General features: G+C 33.4%; 1 protein-coding gene across 4 annotated transcripts in view; it reads right to left on the bottom strand.

Annotated features, from left to right (window-relative positions):
* CNKSR2 (connector enhancer of kinase suppressor of Ras 2) overlaps positions 1 to 13251 on the bottom strand; it is a gene marked incomplete at its 3' end in the record, with an annotated part of 244478 nt that overhangs the window by 51331 nt on the left and 179896 nt on the right. For all 4 annotated transcript variants that reach the window (XM_079765478.1, XM_079765479.1, XM_079765480.1 and 1 more), the window contains 4 exons: positions 11818 to 11866; positions 7720 to 7892; positions 4862 to 4935; positions 4505 to 4576 (listed from right to left, as the gene is read on the bottom strand). In XM_079765478.1, coding sequence (XP_079621604.1) covers positions 4505 to 4576; positions 4862 to 4935; positions 7720 to 7892; positions 11818 to 11866 — 368 coding nt within the window. The remainder of the gene's footprint in view (positions 1 to 4504; positions 4577 to 4861; positions 4936 to 7719; positions 7893 to 11817; positions 11867 to 13251) is intronic.

The raw sequence follows: 13251 nt of genomic DNA, 5'->3' as shown, positions 1-13251 counted from the left end.
TGACACATGAAGACTTTAATTAGTTATAATATGCTATAGTGTAAAATGCTCCCACACCAAAGGTGCTATTTTAATAGAAAAGTCTTTGGAAAACCTATTAATGTCTACAACATAAAGGATTTTGAGATGAACAAAACCCTATTAACTCTGTTATTCCAATGTAGAAGCATTCCAACTAATTCTGTTGTTTTATTTCTTCAGCAGAAATGCTTCTTTAGAGACACTTAAACAATATCAGATATAAGTTGTCCTAATAAGGAAAAAGGTTGTGGACCTTGACCGTCAAAATAAATTTCACTATGAAATACTAAGTGTTGTTGAAGCTCTTTTAAGTTTAATGACCCAAAGGGAAACACATCTTGGGAGTACTTCAGACATTTGTCCCTAAGTACAAGGGTATTAGGTTTTCCAAAGACAAAATGAGCATATACAAATTTAACCCCTGCTTAGACCCTGAAAATTTATTTCCATGAACAATAGTAACTTAAAAATAAATCTTAGTTCTCCCCAATTGGTGTGTCTCAGTGGCTGGGTATCAACCCATAAATCAGGAGGTCATGGTCAGGACACAGCACTGGGTTGTGCCCTCAGTCTCGAGTAGGGGGTGTGCAGGAGGCAGCCAATCGATGATTCTTTCTCATCATTGATGTTTCTCTCTCTCCTTTTCCCTTTCTCTCTCTGAAATCAATAAAAACATAAAAAAAATCTTAGTTCTTTTCTCTTTCAGTAGTGCTGCTGTTGCCAATGCAGGGGACTGCCTGAAGTAAATCACTGTTTCAACTTCCATCTTTTGTTCCACCATGTCTCTCCCTGTGTTCATTATTCCAACTGTTTACACTGTATCAGATTAGCAAATCACAAAATCTTTAAACTGATCTGACAAGTTCCCATTAGTTATTATGAGCTATGGTCCATATACTTTCCAAAATCAGAAATTAAATAAGAATCCACCTTGCAAATTAGCTTGAGTAAATTTGGAATCACTAGTATGGCTAACATCATTCAACTGTGGAATAATCTGATTGAGATACATTTCTAAGAAAAAGTTGTGTTTGAGAAATTTTTCTCCTAACAGGTTATCTCCTCTGTTAAGTGGAAGATGACATTCTTTAAAGTGACCCATATAATGCATCATTTATGCTAAGTGGTGTTAAATGTGCATCAGATACTTAGAATACCTTGAAAAGGGAGGAAAGTTGTGTTCTTAATAGACAAAATCACATCCATGGTAATTTAAGTTTTAATTTTATGAATAAGTCACTTAAAGCCCAACTTTATTTTGACGAAACCTACAATGTAATTATCACCTCAAGTATGTTTAGAAAGTTAATAAGGGATTAGAGCAAAATGGAATAAAATAAAGATTGATCAAATGAATTCAACAGCATGGTATACACACACCATTCTTCAGAAAATTATAAACTATAAGTAAAAAAGTTAACATCATGACAAATAACCTTTTAAAAATGATGTAATCAGTAGTAAAAGGTCAAAATTAAAATCTAGTCTATAGGTCATTTGAAGGGTTTGAATTTGTACTACAAGGCAAATCTAAGCACTCTTAGGAAAAATTGCTCTGGGTCTTTTTGGGTGAAAATGAAGATTATACCACTAGAGGACTATTTATTATTAAATTTTAATTTAGTACCTCATATTTACTACTTTTTAAAATATCACTGAAATTTCATTTTATCAGAAGTCTAAAGAACAATAAGGTCTTTATAAAAAGAATCAGGAAACTAAAAAAGAGGATTCTTTAATTGTTCAGTTCTACATTTATTAAGTATCTGCTATATGCTGCATAATGAGTTATGGGGGTACAAAAATGAATAAGACATACTTTTTGCCTTCAATGAGCTCCAGAATTGCTAAATTTCATAAAACAATTGAAAAAATTAAACTACCTTTACAAATAAAATTGCTGTTCATAATAAACACTATTAAGAAAGTGTGTAGATGAACTCAAGTCACAATAAGCTGAGCAATACACAAATGTTGGTACAATCTTAGATAAACTTGTCCTTAAGACCTCATCTAGAAACATCTAACCTATATATGTGTTGCAGTTATGATTTTCTATTTACAGGCTCTTATGAACAACATATATATATGCATTAAATAAGTCAAGAAACGTTTATTCAGAGCCTATGTGTGCCAGATAGTGTTTGAGGCACTGAGAAAATAGATAAACAAAACAAAGCGTTTGCCTTCATGTTTATATCTTAGGAGGAAGACAGACAATACTTGGGTATACAAATAAACATATGTTAAATAGTAGCAACTGTATTAAAAAAACACAAGCTAAAAAATTAGAATGTCAAAATGCCAGGGGTAGGGGGAGGCTGTTGTTTTAAAATAAGGTGGTTAGGGGTTCAAGTACTGAATTTAGAATATTTTCAAACACATTGATGGGGAAGTTCTTTAATATTACATCTAAGTTCAGTACCTTACCATATCACCAGTGCTAAAAATAAGAAGTTATCGGTAAGGGGATATTGTGTCTACAGTGAACAATCCAATGAGGTTGTCAATAGCTGACAGAGACTAATGTATCTAGAGAGAAAAAAGAGTAAGAACCATGGGGAAAAATGTAGAGATAATAACCAAATAGAAGTTAGTGAGTCCTCACAAGTACAAGGACATATGTGCTGACATGAGAAATATATAAGCCAAATGAATTCAGTAACTAAGTCTCAGAACACTTGAGAAACAAGATGTTTTGTTTTTCCCCGCACGGACTTCACACAAAATGGAAATAGTTTTTTAATGTTTCAATACTCATTTCTTTTTTTAAAATATGTTTTTATTGATTTCAGAGAGAGGAAGGGAGAAGGAGAGAGATAGAAACATCAATGATGTGAATGAACATTTTTAATTTTGAAAACAAGGAGAAAACGCTCTCTAAAATTCTGGTTGCCTAGCATGAGATTTCAAGAATGGTAACGTATTCATTAAGAGAACATTATGGAAACTACATGAAAGGCTCAGTTCTCTTATCAATAATGAAAGATTTTATCAACCATCTTTAATACCTTTCTTTGCCATTTCCTTGTATTCATATCCTTGCTTTGGAAAAACCATGCCTGCATTCCCAGTGTCAAAGAACAAGATTAATAAGACTCTAAAGTATACTCTCCAAAACAAAGGAAAATGGACAGATAAAGAAAAAAGCACATTAAGTGTTCATTTAGTGTGTTTAAGCACATTTTTTAAACTGCACAATTTTGTGGTTAAAATATTTGGATACCAAGTTTTTAGAGACACACAAAGAAAGGTAAATGGGGCAAGAGCCCAAAGTATATAAAAAGAATCTATATTGCAAGTGAATATTTTATAGCACTTACAACTTAGTAGGCCTTTATGTGTGATTATTTGCTCCTCATAAAAGTCTTATTGGTGAAAATGGTTATTATCTCCATTATTAAACAGGGTTAATACCCGGCATAGAGAGGTTAAGTTCTATGTCCAAGGTCACAGAATAGTAAGTAGGAGAGCTAGACTTTGGACAGTCTGGTTCCAAAGTCCATGCTCTTGACCACTTTATATAACCACCTTAACTGTCTGCATATATATATAATATGTTCTACCTGTTGAAGACCTAGAAAGGGAAATATTTCCATCTTCAATTCAATTTTTATATATCTAGAAAAGGGAGCAGTGAAAGGATCAAATTCATAAAAGCTAAAGTAGAAACACAAAGTGGAATATTATAGATGATGCAAAAAATATATAGAGATTTTTTTCTCAGAGCCATCAAATAACCAAGTAGCCATCTAATTATTTGGCTGTATTTTCCTGTCCAGCAATAGAAGGTGTCAGAAAGAAATACAAACTTTGCTTAGGCATGAATTATTGAGATGGATATTCTGTCATAAATACTCAAACCTAGGAAAGTCAGCTTTTTTGTGTGTGGATATCTTTTTTCCCCTCACCTAGGAGTAAATTTGAAGACCTATTCTTGAAATGGACTTTAAAAAATATTTTCTGCCCAGGTAGCCTGTTTGGCTGAGTGGATGGAGCATCAGCCCGCAGACTGAAGAGTTGCGGGTTCGATTCTGGTCAAGAGCATATACCTTGGTTGCAGGCTCCTTCCCTGGCCCTAGTTGGGTGTTGCAAGAGGCAACTAATTGATATCTCTCTCTCACATGGATGTTTTTCTCTGTCTCTCCCGGTCCCTTCTACTCTCTCTCTAAATCAATGGGAAAAATATCTTCGGGTGAGGAATAACAACAATAAAAAATAATAAAATTAAAAAAAATCGTATTAGCAGTGTTTCCCCCCCCCCCCCCCATAGATGGATTCTGGCATATTTTGGGTAAACTTGACAGCAATGAGTTTACTTTGACTTTTTAATGCTGTCCTTTAAAATTAGGTTAGCTACATTTTATTTTAAACTTGGCTGATCTAGAAACTTCAGTGACATTATCTAAGTATTAATGTGGAAAACTTAGAATTCTAAGCCTTACTAACTTTGTAATTATTTTGAAATTTAAGTACACTTTACCTGTTCATATCATCAAGATGCTCAGCAGCAAAATAAAAGCTTTTGATTTTAGGATGACAGGCTTTGAATGCACTGCAAAAGAAAACAAAGTACATTTATTTTATTTCAAATTGGGAAATAGATTAGAACATAATCATTTTAATGGGTAAAATTACCTCAACAATCTAACCTGAGTTCACATATATAATGCTTCTGCCATGATGACAGAAATCAGTAAAAAATCCAATTTTCTGCTCACAAAATGCTTTCTTATTACCTCAATTTGAAAGCATTAGACAAGCAGCCTATAATTTAAAAGCTAGAAAAAGTTTAAAAAGCTTTCCCTTTTCTCCCTCTCCCCAAATGAAATGAACTTACTATTTCTTGCGGCATTCACTGGCTCTATCAATTTTAAATTCAGGCAGACTGATGAATCCTTCTGCTTTTTCATCCTAAAAAGGTAGCACTCTTGTTTAGGATATCATATACAAAGGTTTGAAGCTGATACTATATAAGTAGGCTTTAAATATCTATAGTAATAAATCTGTCCATTTAATTCTGAAATTTACATTTTAGAGATTAGAATTTCACTCTTATCTGTTACATTCCATTAAACTAAAGGTATATTTTGGAAATTTTGAATACTATAAATTAAAATATATACAGAAAAATTTAAAAATCTTTTTTACATTGAAATGAAGACAGGAAATTATTTTTTAAGCATACACATCTTATTTAATAAAATTGAAATATGGTTTATAAGTAATTTTCTAATCGGATGCATATAAACTTTAACACATAAAATAACTTTAGTCCACATTTACAATTCATAATTATCTATGATATTTAACGCTCAGATGTAAAGTATAGGTAAGTTTACTAACTCAATTCCTTTTCTGCCTCCAAAGAAATCTCTCATCAAACCTAAATTAAATAACTATTTTGTGTATTCAATATTTTACAAACAAAATAGGTTAATTTAATCTTCAAATATATGACGGTATATATGCTATATGCAAAGGTTATTTTTCACTTGGAAAATTAAATGAATTCTATAAAATCCTCCTATCTCTAATGAGGGATGAAAAAACAAGATAGAAGTATTATCCAAAATCTTATATTAGATACAAAGGATCCCAACTATGCTAACACTGACTTTGGCTAAACCCTTTCATTGTTGTCCCTTTCATGCTCATGACCACGCTCTTCAGACTTTTACTCTCCCAAACTTTGATCCATGCTGTACCAGTTCATTCCTTCTTATATTTCAAGTTTAAGTAAGATTAAATCCTCATTTACGATCTCAAAGAAAAAACAGACTTTCAATTCTTTTACTGTGTGTGTTTGTACACATGTTAAACTTTAAAAACAATTGGTATAACTGATAGTGACTAAAATGTTTGTGTTATTAAAAAAGCAATATTATAACTTTCTCAATATTTGAGTTTTTTTCTTCAAATCTTAAGGTAAATACAATAGTCTCCAATCTCTTTTTTTCATTTTGATTTCCCTTGTTACCCTGATGTCTTTAATGTAAAATGTTGAACAATTTAAAGTATTTTAGGGGTAGTTATTATCTTCTCATAATGATATGATGAGGAACTTTTATATTACTCCTAATAATGTCATACAAGGGTATTTCTTGGAATGTATACATTGGAATTATTCACTCGCCTCTTACAAGGCTAACACAGTAACAATAACTACCTGACTGAAATTTAGATACTGTTCAAGAAAAGGGGGCCACAATTTTTTTTATCACTTGAACTGTGAAAGATAGAATATAATTTATCACACTGCAGACAAATCTACAGGTGATTTTAAAATAAAAAGAGACATAGAAAACACTATATTTTGATAATGCTTGATTGGCATACACACACACACACACACACACACACACACACACACACACTAAGTGAAAATGTAGGTAAAATTATGGTCTGTTTAGTATATCTAAAATAAGACACACATAATTATGTGATTGCCAGAAAGAATATTAAAAGTAAATAATCAAATCCTTCTATATAGTTAATAGAGACATTTATATTAAATAGCAAGATAGTAATTCAAGATTTCAAAAATGAAATATGCCAATTTGTAAAATATTACTAATAGTATATGTTTATTGAGTACTTAGTATGTACCAAACATTGGTGTAAGTGTACTGATTCTTTTCATCCATATAAGAGCTCAGTGACCTAGGCACTATTATTATTCCCCTTTTTGCAGAAATGGAAACTGAGGCACAGTAACTCAGTCAGTGTTAAGTCTACCCTCTTACACATAGCCTAGTATAATATAAAATAACATCATAACAGCCTGTCTAGGGAACAAAAAATTCTCTACATACTGGATATTATAATCATAGGCATAATAATTTTAAATTACATTTCAAAAATCAATCTTCAAATACAAATTGAATAATGTTTTAACAGTATTCATATAAGTCTATTTAGCCACTATATTTCATTAAACCATGTACATTTTTTGAGAAAACAAGTTAACAATAGAAAATATTGTTAACAAACATAGTAAGGTGAACTGATAGATGGCTATGGCAAAGAAATCAAAGAAAATGTAGTAGTGTAAAGGGAATATCAATGAGTAAGGTATATTCTCGTATATCTGTTGTGATATGTGATAGATTGTGATATAATTATTCTGGATATAAATTTGTTTACTGCAAATGAGTCAGGAAATAATAAAAAACAATTTAAATGTATTATATACACACCCCAATTGTGCCAAATAGAGTGAATACTTGCAGATTTTCAAAACCAGTCTACCAGTTCATTTTTTAAAGAAAAACTGAAATAAATTCTGGTGATACTAATCTATTAAAATTACTAAAGGACGTCCTCACTTCTCCAGAAAAAATTTAAAACTTCGAACAAAACAAGACATTTAAAAGTCTATATCAAATTTACATATATAATCATTTAAATTAAGCAACTGCTTTAATTGGGTTGGTATTTTTAATTAGATATACAAAACTACTTTATCTGGGTTTCAGATTTGTAGCTTCATTAGAAAAGATGACACAACTATCTTTATAGAACCCCAAAATGTAACTATTTTAAAAAGTCTTAAATATTTTCTAATGAAAAGTAACTAGCAGAAATCTCCTGAATTTAGCCTTAAGGTGATTACATGATTTTAAAATATAAGTTTCAAAACAGTGATTGTTTTGGTTAAAGATAATGTATGGGTAAACAAAATATGCTTTGTCTTACCTCCTCATTAATATACCAATATAGGGATGCATCCTTAAGGACAAACCAATATTTCTTCCATTTCTGTGAAAAATAACTCTTTGCATCTTTCTTCTTCCAAAGCCAGCCCTCACAGTCACCACGGCCGAGATCTTTGCAAGAAATTCGTCTTTTGCTCTTGCCAGCTATAGGACCTAAATATAATAGTGGGTAAAAATGTTCTTTAAATTTTATACAGATTTGGAGGTAGAAGATTAATTTACAGATCTCAAAAAATCAGTCTGGGTACTTAACCTTAAAAAAATCTTATTTTCACATTGCATTAAAATAAAAAAATATGAAAATCTTTAATACCATTTCCCCCATGTAAGTGACATACAATTTAATCACAAATGAGTAATTTGATCTAAGATTGCAGGGGAGTAGGTGGAAGTTACACTTGCCTCCTCCCAGGACCAAATAGAAATTATAACTAAATTATAGAAACAGCAACCTGAATAACCCACTGAAGACTAGCTGAACAGAAGTCTTATAACTAAGGATTTACAAAAGAAGCCACATCCAGATAGGTAGGAAGGGCAGAGATGTGAAAAGGACTGGCCTTGTACCCACATGTGGTGGTTGAGAATCCAGAGGATTTCTCAGCTGCAAAGGTTCCCCCCTGAGGAGCGACATGTAGGGAAGAGTGTTCCACAGAACATCTGCTGTGAAAATCAGTGGGGATTTCACCTGCCAAGTTAAGACCTGAGACTTCTAATATCCAGGTGCACTCTTAAAGGGTCAGCTTACAAAATCTCGTTCACAGGCACTCACCCTGGGCAGAACTGCCTAATACACAGAAACAAATACAGAGAGGTAGCCAAAATGGGGAGGCAAATAAACATGCCCCATATGAAAGATCAGGAGATATATACAGAAAGAGAACTAAAATAAAGGGAGGAAAGCAATCTACAAGATACAGAATTCAAAACAATTGTTATAAGAAAACTCAAGGAACTTAGGGAAAGACTGCACGAACTCAGTGAGAACTTAAAGAGATAGTAAGCATAAAAAAGGACGCAGAAACCATAAAAAAGAACCAGTCAGAAATGAAGAATACAATAACTGAAATAAAGAATACACTAGAAGGAATCAATGGCAGGTTAGATAAAGCAGAGGATCAAATCAGCAATTTGGAAGACAAGGTAACAGAAAACACCCAATCAGAAATTGATTGCATTTTTATACACCATTAATGAACTATCAGAAAGGGAAACTAACCCCCCCAAAAAAAACACCAAAAAACAAACAAACAAAAAAACACCATCCCATTTACAATTGCATCAAAAAATTCCTAAGAATAAATTCAACCAAGTAACAGATCTGTACTCAGAAAATTTTAAGACAACAAAGGAAGAAGATACAAATAAATGGAAGCATATACCATTCTCATGGAGGGGAAGGATTAACATCATTACAATGTCCATACTACCCAATGCAAGCTATAGATTAAAAAAAATTCCTATCAAAATATCAATGGCATTTTTTCCCCCGAACTAGAACACATAATGCAAAAATTTATATGAAACCACAAAAGACCCCTAATAGCCATAGCAATGTTGAGAAAGAAAAAGGAGGAGGAATTACACTATCTGATATCAAACTATATTACAAGGCTATAGTAATGAAAACAGCATGGTACTGGTGTACAACACACATACGTAGATCAATGGAACAGAATACAGAGCCCAGAAATAAACCCACACCTACATGTTCAGTTAATCTATAGCAAAGGAGGCAAGAACATACAATGGGGTAAAGACAGTGTAATCAATAAATGATGTTTGGAAAATTGAACAGATACATGTGGAAAATGAAACTAGACCACCTTCCTACACCAGATACAAGAATAAACTCAAAATGGATTGAAAACTTAAATTTAAGACTTGAAACCATAATGCACATAGATTAAAGCATAGCCAGTGAACTCTCTGACATTTCCCTTAGCAATATTTTTTTCAGTGTACTTCTCCAGGCAAGGTTAACAAAATAAAAAAATAAAAAATTGGATTATATATAACTAAAAAAATTTTGCACAACAAAAGAAACCATCAACAAAACAAAAAGACAATGTCCTGAGTGATAGAAATATGGCAATGATATATCTGGTAAGTGAATATTCAAAATTTATAAAAAACTCATAAAACTCAACACCAAAAAACACACACAACAACTAGCAATCCAATTAAAAATGGGCAGAATATCTGAATAGACACTTCTCCAAAGAGGGCATACAGATGGCCAAGAGACATATTAAAAGACACTCAACATTACTAATCATCAGAGAAATGCAAATTAAAATCACAATGAAAAATCACCTCACACCTGCCAGAATGGCTACCATCAAGTAATCAACAAACAAGTGCTGGTAAGGATGTGGAGAAAAGGAAACCCTAGTACTAGTACACTGCTGGTGGGAATGCAGAGACTGTGGAAAACAGTATGGAGATTCCTCAAAAAATTAAAAATGAAACTGCCATTTGACCCAGTGATCCCACTTCTGGGAATATATGATAAGAATACCAAAATATCAATCAGAAAGAATATGTACACTCCTATGTTCATAGCAGCATTGTTTACAATAGCTAAGATCTGGAAACAGCCCAAGTGCCCATCAGTAGATGAGTGGATAAAAAAGCTGTGGTACCTTTACACAATGGAATACTATGCAGCTGTAAAAAAGAAGGATTTCTTACCCTTTGAGACAGCATGGATGGACCTGGAAAGTATTATACTAAGTAAAATAAGCCAGTCAGAGAAAGAGAAATATCACATGACCTCACTCATATGTGGAATCTAATGAACAAAATAAACTGATGAACAAAATAGATCCAGAGACACTGAAGCATGGAACAGACTGACAGGTCTCAGAGGGAAGGAGAGGAGGCAGGAAGAGGTTAAGCAAAGAACTTACGCATATGTGCATAGCCCATGGACACAGATAATAGTGTGGTGAAGGCCTGGGGTGGGGTGGGAGCCAGGTGGAGGGGGGCATGGGAAAATGGGGGATATCTGTAATACTTTCAACAATAAAAATAAGTTTAAAAATTAAAAAATGGAACTTCTTTATGATCCAGAAATTCCACTTCTGGGAATATATACAAATACCCCTGTATTCATTACAGTGTTATTTAAAATAGCTAATATATGGAAGCAACCAAGTGCCCATCAATAGACGAGTGGATAAAAATGTGGTGGCACATATACACAATGGAATATTCCTTTCCCATAAAAAAGAATAAAAGCTTACCCTTGCAACAGCATCAATGGACCTACAGGGTATTATGCTAAGTGAAATAAGTCAGTCAGAGAAAGAGACATACCATATGATTTCATCTACGGGGTGGGCAAAAGTAGGTTTGTAGTTGCATTGTGACATTCTTTTGAGTTAATAAAGCCATTATAATAACAATAACCTGCATGTCTTTTTCCATATGCACAACTGTAAACCCACGTTTGCCCACACCTGTATATGTGAAATCCCAAGAGCAAAATGAATAAAGAAACTAAATAGAAACAGACTCATAGATATAGAGAACATTTTGATGTTGCCACAGGGGAGGGGGTTGTGGGGCTGGGTGAAAAAGATGACGGGATTAAGATCTACAAATTGATAATCACAAAACAGTCATGGGGATGTAATGTACGTCATAGGGAATATAGTCAATAATATTGTAACAACTATGTACAGTGCCAGATGGGAACTTGAAATATTGGTGGACCACTTTGTAAAAGTATATGATTGTCTAACCACTATGCTGTACATCTGAAACTAATACAAAATAATACTGTGTGTAAAATGTAATTAAAAAGAAATTAAAATATATAAAATTAAAAACAACAACAAACAAAAAAAGAAGTGTATAACCCCAGTATGAAAATCTGTCGAGACCATTCTTTGCAAAAGGCACCTTGTATCACAATTGATCTGAAGGAGAAGCTGGTCTCAGCAGCGTTTGCTAGGGGGCTGTGCTCTTCTAATCCACACTGGTCTCAGGCAAGAGAGGATGGGTCAAGTGTGCTGGGTATCATCACAGTGCAAACCAAGCAGGTATGTTTCATTTCATTTCCTTTTCTTACCTTTGTTTTTCTTCTTTGATTTATGCTGCAGGGAGGACTGCTGAAATGTCTGAAATCAAAGACAGGGAAGAATGTTATCTGATAGGGTGCCGTCTCGAGCACCATCATAGTGTGCAGAACTCTCAGGACCTGAATGCTGACTCTGAAACCTGGTCAGAGAAATTACTTTCTTTTTCCAAAGCCTCAAAAAAAATTCATGTATATCATGCCATTCAATTTTCTAATCTCCTGAAAAGCAGAAGGGGATATTATCATTGTCCTTATTTTGTAGCGGAGAAAGTGAGGCACAAAACAGTGGTGAAATGAAGGGCTCTTATGTATGCACAGCCCTACTTTATACCTCTTAAAAAGGGTTTATTGTGCTTTCCCAGGCAATATCTCATTTGTTTCTCACAAAAACCTTATTAAGTAAGCAGGCCAATATGACTATTTCTTGTTCCTTAGAAGTTTATTCTATTATACACACCACCATCACCTACTGAGCTCCTAGGTACTCCCCTTGGCCACTAAATATTTCAGCACGTGGATCATTATTTTCATCTCACACCTACTTCTCTCACTATTATCAGTGAGTAATCTTCATGTAGGGGATGCCAGCACTTTGGCTCCTCAGTCCCTCATCTCCAATGATCTTTATTTCTCCACTCCTTGGCTATCCACTGCCATGACCGTATGTTATCTTAAGTATATTCGAACCACTAGCTCCATTATCTGTTTTTCATAGTCTAATAACCCCAACTCAGCAATTTTTAGAAAATGTTCCTTTGAGGTATCCAATTCATTGACATCATCACACTTTTGTGCCTGTCTCTTCTTCATCTTGATTTCCATAGGACATCACTATAGTAATTCCCTTGAATCATGCTCCCAGCATTACTTGCCTGGCTAAACAACCATCTCAGTAAAACCTGTCTGTTTACTCCATGCTAAATGCCAGAACAGCTTAATTTCTTAATAGAAAAACCCACAACTGCATTGGCTGCTCTAGTCTTCAAATAAATCACTGGTTCCAGTCAGACAGTCTACTAAGCTATATTGTTTACTGGTGTAATAAGGTTAATTATGTTCATATGATGAGCTAGCTAACAGGGTACAGAGATATCACATGTAATTTTAATTCACAGATAATCCTTCAAATGAATTTTATGTAGCAGGTTCTTCTTTTTCTTTACAAAGGTATTTCTATGAGGCAATTGAAGTTTGTTCACATAAAATTCGCTAGTCTGGGTTTTATATAATACATGTATATTCTGTGACATACTTTCTTATTTAGAATCTTTGCTCATAAAACAACAGAATAATACTCTACTTTCTTTTTAAAAAAATATATTTTATTGATATTTTACAGAGAGGAAGGGAGAGGGGTAGAGAGTTAGAAACATCGATGAGAGAGAAACATCGATCAGCTGCCTCCTACACACACCCTATTGGGGA

The sequence above is a fragment of the Cnephaeus nilssonii genome (genome assembly GCF_951640355.1).
Source record: "Cnephaeus nilssonii genome assembly, chromosome: X".
Classification (NCBI taxonomy): Eukaryota; Metazoa; Chordata; class Mammalia; order Chiroptera; family Vespertilionidae; genus Cnephaeus; species Cnephaeus nilssonii.
This window is presented reverse-complemented; position numbering and strand designations above follow the sequence as displayed.